At 50.3% G+C, this 17480-nt stretch overlaps 2 protein-coding genes across 2 annotated transcripts in view; one reads left to right on the plus strand and one right to left on the minus strand.

The window, feature by feature from the left end:
* Positions 1-608: 608 nt before the first annotated feature.
* LOC112395513 (uncharacterized) lies at positions 609-2625 on the plus strand. Its single transcript, XM_024738753.1, has 4 exons — positions 609-815; positions 1099-1369; positions 1706-1816; positions 2531-2625. Exons 1-4 carry the CDS (start codon positions 609-611, stop codon positions 2623-2625), a joined length of 684 nt encoding a protein of 227 aa, XP_024594521.1.
* Positions 2626-3310: 685 nt separating this feature from the next.
* Positions 3311-17480, minus strand: part of BPHL (biphenyl hydrolase like) — a 27194-nt gene continuing 13024 nt past the window's right edge. The window contains exons 5-7 of the mRNA XM_024738387.1: positions 15521-15652; positions 12386-12509; positions 3311-3662 (exon numbers count right to left, since the gene is read on the minus strand). Of these exons, the coding sequence (XP_024594155.1) occupies positions 3575-3662; positions 12386-12509; positions 15521-15652 (344 nt within the window). The 3' untranslated portion in view covers positions 3311-3574. The remainder of the gene's footprint in view (positions 3663-12385; positions 12510-15520; positions 15653-17480) is intronic.

Genomic DNA, 17480 nt, shown 5'->3' on the forward strand with positions numbered 1-17480 from the left:
GCCAGGGCCCGGGAGGGGGCGACGGGTCCCCAGGGTGAAGACCGAGGAGGGGTCGGGGAAGGGTGGCGGGTCCCCGGGTGCGCGCGAGGGGCGGGAGAGGGGTGGCAGGTCCCCAGGGTGCGCGCCAGGGCCCGGGAGGGGGCCGCCGCCCCGGGTGGCGCGTTCTCGGCGCGGGCTCGGGGCGGGGCCCAGGAACCACAGAACCTGCCGCGGTGCGCGCGGCGACGCAGCTGTGTGTGATTAATCAAGGCCCCTTTGAAATTTCCTCGAACCCGGCCCTTCTGAGGGACGCGGTTGGTATTTCCCTGGCTGACTAGCCTCTGAGATTTGGATAGGGCCTTTCATGATAATCCAGTGGCCTCATATGGAATTTAATTTGTATATTTTGTCTGCAGTTTGAATGAAAAAATGCAGTGTCATTGGGTGACAGATGTCATGGAGACTTCTCGTGGGTCCGAAAGACAGGGATGTTAGATCCCTTAATGCGAGCACCAGCTAGACAGAATGACGTATAACGTCGGAGTCTGATTCCCGCCTGCGCGGCGGCAGGTGGCCGTCCTGGGCTGTGACTGTCGCCCGCAGTGGGCGAGGCGCCACGGGCATGGTGCATGGGTGTGGGCGGGCGCCTGCACGAGGACGTGGTCTCTTTCAGAACCGCCATATTGCCCCCCCCCAGCCCCGCCACCCCCTTTCCTGCTGCAAATTCACAATGCAGCCTGCAGCCTGAGCCCGCACCGTGGCCAGCTCCAGCCACTGCCTCCCGCGTGCTCCTGGGCTCCTGCCCGCGCTTCCCCACCATTCCGCTGCTGCAGTCAGTGGCCGGAGGGCAGTAAGATGTCAGCGCCTAACACTGCGCCGCTTGGAGAGCTGGGTCGGGTTTGTGCCAGGAAACAGGGATCCCTGCCGGCAGCCGCAGGGCGGGGTCCACCTATGTGGGTCCTGCCAGGACCCGTCCATCAGCTGGGGTGCTGACACTCAGCCCTGCCGGGGGTGACAGCCCCCGCGGCTGTGCCCACTCTCCTCCTTCGGGGCTCCTCCCAGCTTTTCAGCCTGTCGCCATAATATGGCTGATGCGCGGCGGATTCCTGAGCCCCTCAGCAGCAGCTGCTGGAGGATCAGGGCGGGCAGCTATTGGTCTGTCTGGGTCTCCTCGACTGTCTGACCACAACGCCGCCGTTCCAAGGACAGGAGAGGGAGAAGGGGGCCATCTTTACTGATACTTCGGATGCCAGGCCGTCACGCGGTTTTCTTTATTGCCAGTTTTGGGAGGTCATCAGCGATGAGCATGGGATCGACCCCACGGGCAGTTACCATGGAGACAGTGACCTGCAGCTGGAGAGAATCAACGTGTACTACAATGAAGCTGCCGGTGATTATTGGAAGCTTTCCTGCCCCCTCACCTTGCTTTCTGTTCTGCGGCAGACACAATGTATTAGGAACATGCAAATGACAAGGAAAGGCTTCCTGCATGCATTTTTAACTGCTCAAAAACACACTTCAGAGCTCCTGAAGTCTCCTGCATGTTTGTCATGATGAGGCGAGGCCATTATCTCCCTTTGCAGAGCAGAAACCGCCTCTAATCTCCTCCTTTTGTCTCATGCTGGAATTTTCCCTGCTGAATTCTGCCGTAAAAGGCCCAGAGAGCAGGGCACTGTCTGTGATTCCTTTGCCGACCGCAGGTCTGAGTCCCGCTCTGTCCCCGCAGGTAACAAATACGTGCCTCGGGCCATCCTGGTGGATCTGGAGCCGGGCACCATGGACTCGGTCAGGTCTGGACCCTTCGGCCAGATCTTCCGGCCCGACAACTTCGTGTTCGGTATGTAGCGTGGTCCCCGGGCACTGGCTCGGGAGGCCCACTCCCTCCTAAGCCCCGTGGAGGTCACAGCTCACTGCTGAGTGCCCCGCTGGAGGCTGCGTGTCCACAGAGGCCCTGAGTCCTGGCCTAACTGCCCCCGGTCCACGGGCTGTCGCTCCTCTGGCCCCTCTCCGCACAGCTCAAAGGACGGGGTCTGCCTGCAGAGGGTCCGGCCCACAGCAGAGCAGCCTGGGGAGGGCAGAGAATAAAGAGCGAAGGGAAGCTTCCAACAGCAGCTCCCAGGTGACTGGTCATCTCAGAGGACCAGTGACAACAGGCAGGCATTTCCTGGAGCGAAGGCCAAAGGCACAGGTTAGGAGCGGCTGAGACAGCTGCTTGGGGCGGCCTCTTCTGATCACGTGTGCCTCCACCCTGCCTGTTCCTTGTAGCTGATTTAAGTATTTACATAAGGTTCTTTGTTCTTAATTTTAAACCAATTGGGTTTTGTTAAACCATCTTCTTAATTAACTGCCTCATATGAACTAACCTTTTTGCTTTATTAGATCTCCAGTGTTTTTGAGGGTCACTGGTATATAGAAAAATTGTTCGTAGGTAGGAAGGGTTTCTAAAAGAGAAGAATCTGTCATCTCTAAATCTAGTGCAGAGTCAAAATGACAGAATCTGGAATTCCTTGCTAAAGTTTTCGTGTCTGATATTCTCCTTTCCCTCCGGCAGGCCAGAGCGGTGCCGGCAACAACTGGGCCAAGGGCCACTACACGGAGGGCGCGGAGCTGGTGGACTCGGTCCTGGACGTGGTCCGGAAGGAGTAGGGAGGAGAGCGAGGGGGAGGCCTGAGAACTTCTGAAATAGGTCGTGCATCCTTAGTGAACTTCTGTTGTCCTCAATCAAGCATGGTCTTTCTATTTGTATACTATGGTGCTCAGTTTTGCCTCTGTCAGAAATTCACACTGTTGGTGTAATAACGTGGGACTCCTCTGGAAACTGCCGTGTTGTCTAAGATATCTAAACTAATAAAAAAGCATGTGTCCAAATCCCGTGGTCTCTTAATTTTTATTGCAAACAATTTTTATTCTTTCACTAAATGTTTCCTAAGTGTTTCCAGGTTTAGTAATTTTAAGAAAACAGGATTATTTCTACTTTCATGTTTTTAATTAACAGCCTTTCCGCTCTTTTGGTAAAGAGAGACCAGAAGGCATATTTTTAGCTTCACTGGCCCAAAGTATTCAAGGAAAGGAACCCAGGTGTGTGGAGGTGGATAGAGATGTGGGGACAAAGCCGACCTTCCTCCTTGGCTTGCTGTGGTTCCAGCAACCCCGTGAACGTGTGGAATCCAGGGCCCCGGGCGAAGACTGTCTTCAGCTTAGCCACTTCTCTGTGAACAATGTGATGAATACAAAGACCAGTGCGCGCTTGCACCTCTCAGATGAAAGGCACCGCGTAAATTCAACTCAGGAGCGGTCTTGAACACTACAAATGCTTCACTGAACGTTAACCTGAAAGTAAAGTAAATCATGATAGCAATTTATTTTTTAAGACAACCGTAGAAATTAACAACACTGAAAAATCAGGTTTCATTTTTGTAGCTATGAAAGCTAGAAGATGCTTATAGTATGTCATCATTGCTGTTGGATTAGGAGCAGTTTGTGGGGAGGCGCGGGGAGCCTGGAAAGGCAGGTGAACTGGGGGGTGACCCGCAGGCGGGTTTCAAAGGCAGCCCCAGGCTCTGGATTCACAGGTCACATGTCCTCGGGGACACGGTCACTGTAGGAAGTCTTCTGCTAACTTGTTGAATTCACCTGCAAAACGTAAATGCAGGTTGTGCTTGCCTTCTGGCATCAGATGCAACCTAAAAAAGAAAGATTATGGTTAATGGCACATCCCTTAAAAACCTGTTACCCTCCCTGTTGTTTCATGAAAACCTCAAGTGAGAAACTGCCCTGGTTTTCTTTCCATCACCTCTATTAGGAAGAAAGTGTAAGGTACATCTTATGAATGGTCCCAGAAGAGAGACGTACAGTGACAGAGCACACACACTGTGCTTGGAACTGAATCAGGTAAGAAAGAGTTTGACTGCAAACCTGACAGAGTGGGAGATGTAATTGGTGGTTACCTAAGAAAAAAATTCTTTTTAATAACATTGGTCTTGAGAGAGAGGGTTGGAAAGATGATAAAAAGATGAAGTGTGCAGAATCCACTGGATTGGAGCCTCTTGGAGTATCTATGTAGTGGGAAAACCCAAATCAGAATTCACAGCCCCCGTAGACCTGTTGTTCAAGGTTCCAAATCACCCCGTCATTTTGGAGGATTGAGCAGGTCTGCATACAAGCCACCAGACAAAGGGTAAGTAAATGTTCCTGAAGCTTGTGAGGGTGGCAGGAACCTGCATTAGCCACCCGCCCTTGGCTGTGCAGCTGTCAAGACAACTCACCATCCTCGGGAGGCTTCTTCCTTTCAACAGGGCTTTGGTCAAATGTGGCTGGTCTGCAGTTTCTTTAATAAAGGCAGACTTCTGAGTTACACATTTTATTTATTGGCTATAAAAGTGCAGACAATAAGTTTTAAACAAATTAAAGGTTCTAGGATATAAGCACAAGTCTGACTTGTTCTGTCCACAATACAGTTAGACGTTAAAAGGACTACACTGGGGCAAAATGCCAGTTACTGCATTTCCTGCTTCTCTGTGCTTTCCACGGGGTGGGGAGCTGAGAGCTCTAGGGACCTCAGTGAACATGAGGGAGGACGCATGGCAAGAGGGAGCTTGGAACAGAGCTGTCCCTGTGCGATGCTGGGCCTCCTGCAACCAACCACACGGGGACTGGGGGTGTGTGAGGGAACCCAGACTATCAAGATCACTGGCTTGAAAGGAGGATCTGTTGCTGGCATCTTTCTGAGGCCCTGGGGAAGGTTAATAACGCCACTAACAATAACCAGGGCATTTCCAAGTCAACGTTAACGCTATCCAGAAAAGTAGTATGAGCTGCACCACCGCAGAGAAAGGACCAGCTGCCCTCCAGAGGGACGGGGCTCACAGGGACAGTCACGGCCTCTGTTCTCAGGAGACAGAAAAGAACCAACTGCGAGGATGCTGGCAGTCACAGAAGGGCATGTCTGGGATACCTTGCACCTTCCAACGTGGACCAAGCTGGACCCTGAAGCAGAGACCCACCCTGCCAAACCTGCAAGTCCTCCTGTGTGGGGAGCCAACCCACTCCTATTATTTGTTCAGACGCCCAAGAAGGAAGCAGAGACAGCAGCTGCGATCCTGTCTTTTAGCCTCAGTGCTGTCTGTGTTCTCCCTGTAGTAATCTCAGTCTCGGGAAATAAAAACTGGGCTCCTCGTTAAAAATATGGGAGCCCTGTTCCGAGGCATCTACATTCAGAACTGCACTGGACTGAGGATGGGCAGACAGAGGGACGGACAGACAGATGGATAAATGAGGGTATGAATAAGACAGCTCTGCTCCTTGATAGCTGTTGGGATCATTTCGGGGTCCTCAACACAGCCTTCCCTAAGGTCTGATACAGAGGTCACTATCCCTGACATGTGCTCCTCTTGGGGCAGCACTGCCCTGGACAGGTATAAATACGGGGCTGCCAAGGCAGCGTGGCCACTGCTGCTGACCCAGACTCTCACCCAGTTAACAAAGGATCAAATCACACGCTCCTGGAGAGTGGTGTTCAAACAATCACACTTTCCAGGAAAACGAGTAGGAAATTCCCCACTGCCAGACACACGACTCAGCTGGAGAGGATGGACCCCTCGGGGGTAGATGCTAGATCCTATTTGCTGGGGCAGGTTCCCCACTGCATTTGGCACCTTTAGAAAAAGAAATGTGACTCTAGACCTTTTGAGGAATTCAAGTCCCTCTAGTCTCCCTCCACCTCTCCTGGACAGTCCTTGGACGATGCTCCCTACGTGCTAGTGGGCGAAGGAGAAACAGGCTGAAGGCGCTGGCTATTATGGGGGCAAGACAACCCAGTCTGACCAACACAGGCTCTTTACCAGCAAGCGACAGCATCTCCCTGAACCACAGCTGCTCACCTGGAAAGTGGGGACAGTAACAGTGTCCACCCCAGAGGGTTATTCTGAAGATGAAATTATCTCTGGGCGCACAGTAGACACTTAAGACACGTTTGCTATTCGTCCATTATTCTATCTGTACTGTGCTTCACAATGTAAGCAAGTCGTTATGAAGGTTCCAGTTATGTACAGCGTACCAACAAAATGTTCCAACTTGGAGACAGTTTATTTACGTTTGCTGGCGACCACAATCCACCGCAGTTGGAAAATTCTTACCTTAAAGAGATTTTAGACCTAAATGTAAGGCCAGACGCTATAAAGCTCTTAGAGGAAAACATAGGTAGGACACTCTATGGTATAAATCACAGCAAGATCCTTTTTGAACCACCTCCTAGAGAAATGAAAATAAATGGGACCTAATGAAACTTAAAAGCTTTTGCAGAGCAAAGGAAACCATAAACAAGACGAAAAGACAACCCTCAGAATGGGAGAAAATATTTGCAAACGAAGCAACTGACAAAGGATTAATCTCCAAAATATACAAGCAGCTCATACAACTCAATATCAAAAAAAAAACCCATCCAATCCAAAAATGGGCAGAAGACCTACACAGACATTTCTCCAAAGACGAAATACAGATTGCCAACAAACACATGAAGGGATGCTCAACATCACTAATCATTAGAGAAATGCAAGTCAAAACTACAATGAGGTATCACCTCACACCAGTCAGAATGGCCATCATCAAAAAATCTACAAACAATAAATGCCGGAGAGGGTGTGGAGAAAAAGGGAACCCTCTCGCACTGTTGGTGGGAATGTAAACTGATACAGCCACTATGGAGAACAGTATGGAGGTTCCTTAAAAAGCTAAAAATAGAACTACCATACGACCCAGCAATCCCACTACTGGGCGTAGACCCTGAGAAAACCATAATTCAAAAAGAGTCATGTACCACAATGTTCATTGCAGCTCTATTTACAATAGCCAGAACGTGGAAGCAACCTAAGTGTCCATCGACAGATGAATGGATAAAGAAGATGTGGCACATATACACAATGGAATATTACTCAGCCATAAAGAGAAACAAAATTGAGTTATTTGTAGTGAGGTGGATGGACCTAGAGTCTGTCATACAGAGTGAAGTCAGTCAGAAAGAGAAAAACAAATACCATATGCTAACGCATATATATGGAATCTAAAATAAAAATGGTTCTCACGAACCTAGGAGCAGGACAGGAATAAAGATGCAAACGTAGAGAACGAACTTGAGGACACGGCAGGGTGAAAGGAAAGCTGGGACGAAGTGAGAGAGTGGCATGGACATATACACACTATCAAATGTAAAACAGATAGCTAGTGGGAAGCAGCCGCATAGCACGGGGAGATCAGCTTCGTGCTCTGTGACCACCTAGAGGGGTGGAATAGGGAGGGTGAGAGGGAGACGCAAGAGGGAGGGGATATGGGGATATATGTATATGTATAGCTCATTCACTTTGTTATACAGCAGAAACTAACACACCATTGTAAAGCAATTATACTCCAATAAAGGTGTTAAAAAAACGATTTTAGAAAATGTCATGGGTGAGATTTGTCTAGAAAGGATGAGCCCCCCCTTCCCCCCACTGTGAGACACCAGGACCCGGCTTTGTAAGGATGAGGCTGGACCTGTTTGGAGTTAATCCTGGAAACTGGCCCTAAAGCGGTTCTTGAGCTGCCTGCAGTCAGAGAGGAGGAACTAGAAACAGCAGCTGAGGAGGGGGTGGGAAGGGTCATCCGGGCAGCTGAGGGGGGTGCGTCCCCCTTCCTTCGGTGTCTGCCGGGCCCCCTCTCCACGGAACCGGAACGAACCTGCTGCCAGCACAAGACTGTTTACTTCGCGCCCGCAGGGGCACACCACCCCCCTGCCCACCTTGGAGGTCTGGGGCCATCTTCCCACCGCTGGCCAGTGGACAAGGCCAGGAAGCTGCAGAGCGAGGCCCCTCCTCCCTCCTGTGATCAGACAGAGGCCAGCACCTGACCCACGACCTGGGGAACCCAGGCACCCTTAGCGCTACCACCACCAGGCCAAGACCTCTGAGGACAGCTCCTGCCAGCTGCCCTCCACCAGGGTTGGGTTTACGTGTCAACTTGGCTGAGCCACAGGTGCCCAGACATTTGGTGAGACATGATTCTGGGTGTGTGTGTGAGGGTTTTTCGGGATGAGAGTCACATCTGAATCAGCAGACTGAGCACAGCAGACTGCCCTCCCCACATGGGTGGGCCTCATCCAATCAGTTGACGGCCCAAATAGCACAAAAGGCTGACCCTCCCCTGAGCAAGAGGAACTCCTCCTGCCTGTCTTCAAACTGGGGCACTGGCTTTTTCCTGCCTTCAGACTCACACTGCAACATCAGCTCTTTCTGGTTCTCTGGTCTTCAGAGTCAGACTGAACCACAGCATGAGCTCTCCTGGGCCTCCGGGCCTCCAGCTGCTGACTGCAGATCTTGGACTTCTCAGCCTCTGTAGCTGCACGAGCCAATGCCTTACTCCCATAGTAGATCAATCCTCTCTCGCTATAGATATATTACATGTGCACACACGTATACGACATATAAATACGTGTGTGTGCACACGTACAGCTGACCGAGGGCGATGCGCCTGACTGCCCATCGAGCTCTACCCTGCTGTCTCCTGGGCCCCAGACCACCTACACCCACGCCAGCATTCCATCCACGAAGGCAGCCACCGTGTGCCGAGTTCTTATTCGTCTGAACTTGCACATACATCCCCATTCATTCCTCAGAAAGTTATCTGAGATGACAGGCATCCCCATCCCCACGTGACACACAGGAAACAGAGGTACAGAAACACGTCCACCTGCTTACGAGCACGATTCATCACCAGCACCGCCCCCCCCCCACGCCCGGTCCATCTGAGCCCCTGCTGTGCTGTAGCCACCACGGCTGCAAATGCTGCTCAGGGCCCCCAAACCCTGACTCTGGTCTCCAGGCGCGACTCCGTTTCCCACCCCTCCCCTCTGGCCCACACAGAGCCCAAGGCCCCACCTCTCTGCACACGTGGACTCCGGCCCTCGTCCTCTCCTTCCGGGTCTGTTCTCTGGCCCCAGAACCTGCAGGTGGACTCCACAACACACTTTCCGGGCCTGAGTCACCACTCAGGGACCCCTGCCACCCACAGATGTGGCCGTGCGATGCTCGCATTCTTCCTTTCACTGTGTACCAAGTGCTTTGAGGCTGAACTAGACCGCGTCCGGGACAGAGGCTGGCCTGCTCGCTGCTGCTAGTAAGGTGCCAGTAAGGGGCCGCGTGGCCTCAGAACGGTGAGTAAGTGGAGGAGCAGAAAGAGACAGCTAAGCTGTGCCCGGAGGCTGGGTGGCCCTGGCCAGGCAGGGAAGGGGCAAGGGGCTGGTCACACGTAGCCGGGTCTGAAACCAGATCCTGATCTCTGCTGGGCCCCCAATTCCTGAGATCTGAGAACCTCCTCAGAAACGTAGTGTTGTGGGCTGAGCCGTGCCCCCCAGTTCGCATGTTGAAGTCCTAACCCCAGTACCTCAGTGTGACCGTGCTTGGATATCAGGTCTTTAAAGAGGTATTATGTTAAAGTGAGGTCACACAGGTGGGCCCTAATCTAATCTGATGGGTGTCCTCATGAGAAGAGATCAGGACACAGACGCCCACACAGAGGGACGACCATGTGAGGACACAGGGAGAACATGGCACCTGCACACCAAGGAGAAAGGCCTCAGGACAGACCAACCCCTTGCCACCCTGGTCTTGGACGTCCAGCCTCTAGACTGTGAGGGCCTCAACGTCCGTAGTTTCAGCCGCCCAGTGTGCGGTCTTTGTCACAGCAGCCGGAGCTGACGACCACGCACGGCGAGCACCCCGTGTCTCCACTGCAGTGCGGTGGTCACACCCTCCGTGAAGCCCCACCCTCTCCTGAGCCAGATCAGCCCTTCTGCTTCCAGGGGCCCGTCCACGCCAGCCCCGGAGGGTCCGAAGGGCGCAGGCTCTGCTCGGCGCCAACTCTGACAGCAAGCTGGGTGGCCCCGAGGACCAGGCGTGCTCGGCAACTGGAGGCGCTCAAGCAGAGGCTGGCTAGACAGGCAGGCGGCGGTGTCAGTGCTGTGCGATCTAGGAGGGAGGGCTGGCCGAGCGGGGGATAATCACAGCGACCACTGTCTTATGCTTTGTATCTGGGACTCCTGCAGAAGAGTTTGTTAGGAGGAAGGGCTCAACTGCCTAAAAACAAAATCTAAAGTCACTGAACTTGAGTGATCTCTGAGGTCTCTGTCTCCAGGAGATGCTGTGGTTCTTCTCCAGCAAAGCGAACAGAGAGAGACAAATTGTCACAGGTGGGCAGCACCCACCCTGCGCTCGGCCCCCTTCCAGGAGAGAAAGGCATTTGTTTCACACCTGATTATCTATTGTAGTGCAATCTTGAGCGACACACTTGTGCCTTTAATTCTTTAATCATAAATGTACCTGGCAGGGAAATGAAACCCCAAGTTCGTCAGAAGCACCTGCACTCGGAGTTGCCCCCCCTGGGGTGAGAGGCCTGTGCACAGAGTCGGAGGGCGACCTTGGTGCTCAAGGAATCAACCCTCTTTTTGTGGGTCCAGAATTAACCACCGTGTTTTAGGTTCACGCCCAACATAAACGGCTCTTCTGACAGAGGAAGGGAGCAAGTGTAACACTTTACTCTCAACTCATTTTTTCCAAAGAATCCTGCTGTAAGAAAATGACCTTCCATAAGAGAGTGTACTAAAACCAGTAACATCTGAATGGCAAGGGAATATTTTTCTCCCATATTGATGTATTCTGTTGCTAGGAGATGGGTCTGGAACAGAATTCCTAAATTAAACTTTCTCGCAGACTTTTACTGAACCTGGCTCTCTAAGGGAACACACTGCATTTATCACGAGCCTCAGTGTGCAAAAACCTGTCATTTCTGAAGTTAGAAGACAATTAACCAGGTCAGCAAGTATACAGTACAGGCATCTTACCATCATATTAAAATAAGAGTACGTTTATGAGAGGCAGCTGTGCTGTGGGGGGAACGCACTATATTAGGAGGAAAAAACCCTCGGATTTGTCGTTTACTAGCCATGCAACCTTGGAAGATTACTTAACACGTCTCAGCCTTGATTTTCTCATCTGTAAATTGGGACAAAATCTTTTCCCATAAGGTTGTTGTGAAGTATGTAATCATATGTGAAATGCCTTTTAAATATAAAATGCTCTTTGAACACAGGAATTAGACAGGAATTGGAGGAATGCTATTTTACTGCAGAATAAGAAGCGTGTCTCCCACATTTAAAAATTCTCTGAGACATTTGTTAAAATCGATCACGGAATAACTAGTATGATTAGGAGGTAGAGGAGCTGTTTCTACTCTCCCTGCTGGACTGTGGGGACTCTCAGCTCAGGGACCACCACTGACCTACCAGGCTGGGCTGGCCTGCAGGGCATCAGAATCGGCTCATGGAGGGTCAGGGTGGGGTGGGGTGGGGGAGGGTGTTCTTAGGTCACTAACAACGCCAATTTCCAAAGAATTCTGTACAATTCCAAAGACGTCCTGAGTAATGACAGCAGCTCTGGAATTCATATACAGTCTCTGAAGGGATCAAGGCTCACTTGGGTGTTTATTTTCCAGGAGGTTTGCTTAAAAAAAAACAAAGCCAGGCCACTAGCTCCTGGTCACACCCCATTTTCTCCTTTAGGATGTGCACATCACTGCATATCAAGGAAATTCTGAGCTTGCCCAACGTGGAATTTTCATCTTGATGTAAGCACCAGCAGAAGCTGGCTCCCGTGTCAGCCAAAGTATTTAAATTATAAATTTCTGTTCCATATAAAAACAAATGGGATTGAAGAACAGAATTTCTGCTGACATGTCTTATTAGGTTCTCTGGTGTCCCCAGGCTGGTTGGCAGAAACGGGGCTACACAGACAAGGAACGTGTCTCTGCCATTTAATCGAATGGGCCACCAACACAGCTGGCTTGGCAGACGCTGCTGTTTCGTGATTCTGAATAACAGGTTCTCCTCTGATGTGTACATATTTAAGGCTGAAATAACACGAAAAGTTTACAACATAATTTTAAGTGGGGGAAAAAGCAGGAATCAGAGTTGAATATGATTGTATCTATGTTAAAAAAACTAGAAAGGAGTAGTACACAGAGATGCTATTAATGGAGGTATTTAAATGGATGGTAAGCAACAGGCGATCTGCTTTCTTCTTTTGATTTTACAAACTTTCTTTACTGGGTGAGTAGTGCTTTTATAACGAAAGTTCCCAAATGATAGGTGACTGTTTAGCTTGATGTGCTGCAGCCCTCAGAGCTCCTGCCCTCGGATTCCAGGGCTCCTTGGCCCCCTGTTCCCTAAACACAGCAGGACTGTTGGTTCACACGGGACAAAAATCCCTCCTCTCGGGCGGGATGCACCTGAAAAACCCAACCCTCATGCTTCTTCTCTTCCTAGAGCTTCTCCCGTTTACCTCCCAAGCCCCCAGGGCAGAGTGCTGGCTCACGCCGGACTCACCATGACCCCTTCACGTGTTTGTGTATGAAGTCGGCATGGAAGCTCGGGACCAGAGGATCCTTCTCACCGTGCACAATTAGGGTGGGGCACTGAACCAGGGGCAGCAGGTGCCGACAGATGTTACCTGAAAGACACGGAGACTGTTTTCCCATGACCCTCCTAGGGGTGCGGAGGCGCAGAGCGCGTACAAACCTCCCCCACCCCCACCCCCCGCCCTTAGCATCTGTCTCTACGAGACTGGCCTGGATCAGTCGGGGTCTGAGTGCCTTCCAGCTCTAACATTCTTTGGGTTTCCTTTTCTGTTTCTCTCCTGGCTTTTTTCTTTTAAGCTCTACTAGTGAACAAGCACTCTTGCCTGATTTAAATTCATAATTCATGGAAAACAGTAGTTAAAACAAACAAAAACCCTACAAGTCTCTATATTAAGTGGGGCCGTTCGCTGTCTGCCAAACGATGGTAGGCGCTTGCTACCTGAAAAGCTCCTCCCTTGAAATAGTGTCTTCAGTGGGGCCCTAAGGCCCTCAAGCCTGTGTCCCTCACGGTGAAGATACAACTGCAGCTGTGCAGAAGCTGCTGTCCATCCATCCCGCCCCGACACCCCTGACAGAGGCCCTCACCCTGATGTGTGACAGCATTTCTCAGGCTCACATGGCACAAGTCAGGCTCCACTTCCTGTCCTGCCATTTCCTGCTGGGGAAATCTTGGGGGTGCCCTAACTCCATGAGTTTTTTGGCCTCTCTCGGTTGATCAGGGACAATCATACATCCCCGGGGTGGCTGTACCACTAAGAGGAGGCGCCCTGCTCCCAGCAGGCACCCCAGAGCTAGCCCTGTCCTCCCCAGCTGCCCTGAGAAAGCCGGGGTCCCTGGGTGCTGTCCAGGCAATGGCTCCTCCCTCCTCTTGGGTGGGGGTCACTGCCTGCTGGCCCTGGGGGGGCCGCACCCGCCACTGAGCAGCCCCGTGGCGATTAACGCCAGTGTTCCCGAGCCCACCCCGCGTGCAGGAGCCGTCCCAGTGACTCGGCACCTGTGAGCCACAGGAGGTACAGGCTTTAACTCATACAGTAGGTACAACTGCTCGTAAATCAAGTATTTTTACAATAGTAGTGGTTAACTTTTTACTAAGCACTCACCCTGGAGTTGGTACTGTACCGAAGCCGAGCGTACGTAACCTCACGTGACATAACCTCACATATGATAATACATATAAAACCTCACATATATAGCCTCATGTATAGTATATAATCTCACATAAAATATATATATATGAAGCCTCACATATATAACCTCACATAGAATATATATATAAAGCCTCACGTATGTAATCTCACATAGTATATAAAACCTCATATATATAACCTCACATAGTATGCAAAACCTCACTTATATAACCCCACATACTTTACATACACGTGTGTATGTATAAAAACACCTCACCTCACCTATATAATCCTCACAGCAGCTTCCTGGGGTAGTTCCCAGTATCTCCAGTTCACAGACCCAGAACTGCTGCTCAGAGAGGCTAAGTGACCTGCCTGAACCCACTCAAACGGCAGCCGCGTGGCAAAGCCAGACTCCACCCCGGGCCTGACTCCAGATCTGGCGATCAATCCCTAAACTGAACTGAGCAGCCAGAGCCTTGAGTACAAGAAAAGGGCTCCTGTCAGAGGAATCAGTACTGAAGGGAGATAAGTTTGTTAACAGCCTTGCCGTAAGACGATTCATACATTTCCAGATTCTCTGTATCATGACACTTTCTCCCTCGCTTTCTCTCTTTAACACACTGCATTTTTTAGAGTTTTAGGGTTACAGCAGGACTGAGTGGGAGGCAGAGAGCTCCCACGTACCCCTAACCCCACACACGCACGACCTCCTCCATCGTCGATACCCCGTCAGACACTTCTTACAACAGATGAACCTGCACGGACGCACCATCACCTCCCTGAGTCTGGGGCATCCCCCGGGCACACACTCTTGGTGGACACATTTGGTGGGTCTGAACAAATGCGTAATGACGTGGATGCAATGATGATATCATACAGAGCATTTTCACTGTCCTAAAATTCCTCTGTGTGGCTACTCTAAGATGTGTGCAGTGGGATCTCGTTGTTGTCTGGCCCATCTTTTATTTGGGTTGTTTTCTTATTGTTCAGTTTTAAGCGTGTTTTGTATATTTGGATACAAGTCCTTTAGCAAATATTTTCTCCCAGTCTGTAGTTGTCTTTTCGTTCTCCTGAAATACATTTCAAGGACCTGTTTCTATGGGTGGATACTGCATTTGAACAGGATATACTTGCTGTTTTGAACTTAAACCAAAAAAGTAACATTTCCCAATGTCCTTCTCATTATGAAAGTTTTGACAGATGACTCATTCTGGAAATGATTACTGAATAGACCAAACTGGTGCCTGAATCACAACAACTTTGTATCTGAATGTGCTTCAAGATTAGATCTTACCTAGTCTCGATTCTTCTAGCAATTAGAAAAGTGAGAGACTACAAATGTAAATAGCTATAAAAAACAGACTTTAATTCAGAATTTCTCTTCAGGATGTCAATTCTTCCTGTTACTGGAAACCATGTTAATTTTTCAGATAAAGACAGGAAGACATCTGTCACAGCTAAAGCGACACAACTTAGCTCGGAACTTGGGAAAGGACTGAATACTTTCTTCCTCATACTAATTCTTCTGGGGCTGAAGGTCATGACAGAGAATCCCTCCTTTTCTGTCCTAGTAACAGAAGATGTAGTGGGGTGACACCTCTAAATGTGAAAAAGAGAAAATCTGGTGTCTGTTTTCTAATTACCCATCCTGGAATTAGAAAGTGAAGAGTATCTGAGGCTTCTGGAGAATGATTTTGCCATCATACACACAAAGGATTCGAAGGAAAAAGAACAGTCTGCTATGAGAGACTCAACAATGTGACCCTTTGTACACATGGTCTGTCTCTGGTGCAAGGCGGGTCTATCACACAAGAACTCGCATTGTACATGATCACCAGCACCCTCTGTTCACACATCACTGTGGAAGGACAGTGGGCGAGCGTGTTAATCCCCGAGGAATCCTCGAGCATCTGGGGGACTCAAGCAGCCTCTCTAATGAGCAAAGGGACCGTTAAATAGCTCATGTAACCTACCATCTGGAAGATGCTTAAACTGTTTTATGCCATCCACCCACTTTTCACAGGTTCTGGCAAAGTAGTCGAACCCATAGAGGGCTTCCAGAGGCTTTCTTGTTCTCTCACTCCATTTAGACATGTCTCGGATACCTGAAAGACAGATGTGTGGGCAAGAATGGGTTTAGTCTCAGACTGGAGTTCATCCGTAAATACTCCAAGTGCAGTGCACTCAGAGCTGCGGCACTGGCTGTCCTGCCAGCTGGGAGTGTTCCCCCAGTCTCCTCGTGGCTCAGGCTGGCTTTGCCCAGGTCGGCCGGGCCTTCCCCAACCCTGCCCTCCATCACTCTGCTCAGGGCTGGTCACTTTCAGTGGCTTCTGTGTCCGTGGTGAGGGCCAAGTGCTGGGTCCCCACCAAGACGTGAGCTCTGTGTGTGGGGTTTTGCTTTGTTTTGTCCCCCACTGTGGCCCTCAGGCACAAAAGAGGGACCAGTAGATTCTTACCAAGTGAATGAAATTAGATCTAAAATTAATGCTTTCTGTTAAAGGTATAAGATAAAAGCAGACATTCCCCTAATTAGGGTCATCTGAGTGAAAATGACATTATTTATAACAGGAGTTTTTTCTGAACTGCATTTATGTACGTTGAGAAATGCACACACATCATTCATTCTCATTTCTGCCACTGAAGGCACATGGCTGTAACTACTAACTACAAACTCTATTACAGATGACTCTCTGTCAGGAAAGGAAATAATGGCTAAACGCCGCCTTTAAAGTGAGCTGCCGTCTGAGGCAGGCGGACCCTGACAGAGACAGTGCCTGCCTTTCACTTGCTCACTCTTCTGAACCCGCAGACGGACGCCCAGGGTTGAGTCCAGAGGCTGAGGACGCTGACCTGCTCCTCACAAAACTGAGAAGACTCCAGATGGGGTCAAGGGCGGGGTTGGTGGGGAGATGCAGAGAAGAAGCCAGAAAATGAAGAGGTGGCAGGAGACCTGGGAAGAAGGAAGAGGAGAGAGGGGCTGGCACGACGGCATGAAGACGGCCCGTGAGAAATGCCCCAGAGATGGCTCTGCCCTTGGCCGTGTAGCAGACCACACCCTCGGGAAGGCCCTCTTGCAGTGGAACAACTAGCTCTCTCATAATATACAATTTTTGTTGCACTGCTGAGTTTGCAGTAATTGATGGAAACTAGAGTGTGTATGTGTGTGTGTGTGTGTATGCGTGTGTGTGTGTGTGTCTGTGTGTAAGAGAACCCTGAAAACAGAGCGAAGAGTGGTAAGACCACTCAAAGGCAGGGTTGCTTCGGGGGAAGGTGACTGTTGGCTGGCGGAGGGAGGACACAGCTGAACCTGAGATGGAAATGGCCCCAACCTGGTACCATCCATAGTTCCCAAGAGGAGCAAACGGACATCCTCTCTGAAGGAAAGTGTTCTCAACTTATGCTCACTGTCTTTTTTGTTTGTTTTCAGATTAAGAGTAAGCAAATATCCACTCCTCATCAAAGATCACAAGGCGGGCTTCCTTGGTGGCGCAGTGGTTGAGAGTCCGCCTGCCGACGCAGGGCACACGGGTTCGTGCCCCGGTCTGGGAAGATCCCACATGCCGCGGAGCGGCTGGGCCCTTGAGCCATGGCCGCTGAGCCTGCGCGTCCGGAGCCTGTGCTCCGCAACGGAAGAGGCCACAGCAGTGAGAGGCCCGCGTACCACAAAAAAAAAAAAAAAAAAAAAAAAAAAAAAAAAAAAAAAAAAAAAAAAAAAAAAAAAAAAAAAAAAGATCACAAGGCAATCAGAACCTTTGTAAAGATAACGAAACAACTAGAAAATTGGAAGAGAAAGCTTAAGAAATTTTGCAGAGCCCTACACACAGAGACACGGAGGTGAATAGAAACGGGGAGAGGGAAATGCTCGGTCTACAAAGTTCAATCAGTCCCCAAAGGAGGAGACGGAGGAGGGACAAGAGGGGGAAGGTGGAGGCG

Source organism: Neophocaena asiaeorientalis, unplaced genomic scaffold (assembly GCF_003031525.2).
Source record: "Neophocaena asiaeorientalis asiaeorientalis breed wild unplaced genomic scaffold, Neophocaena_asiaeorientalis_V1.1 scaffold307, whole genome shotgun sequence".
Classification (NCBI taxonomy): Eukaryota; Metazoa; Chordata; class Mammalia; order Artiodactyla; family Phocoenidae; genus Neophocaena; species Neophocaena asiaeorientalis.

Excerpts from the sequence above, each read along its gene's own strand:
- LOC112395513 (XM_024738753.1), top strand. The coding sequence starts at position 609 with ATGGGTGTGGGCGGGCGCCTGCACGAGGACGTGGTCTCTTTCAGAACC. Across the intron at positions 816-1,098 it reads CCATTCCGCTGCTGCAGTCA|CAGCAGCTGCTGGAGGATCA; the intron begins GTGGCCGGAGGG and ends TGAGCCCCTCAG. Across the intron at positions 1,817-2,530 it reads GCCCGACAACTTCGTGTTCG|GCCAGAGCGGTGCCGGCAAC; the intron begins GTATGTAGCGTG and ends TCCCTCCGGCAG.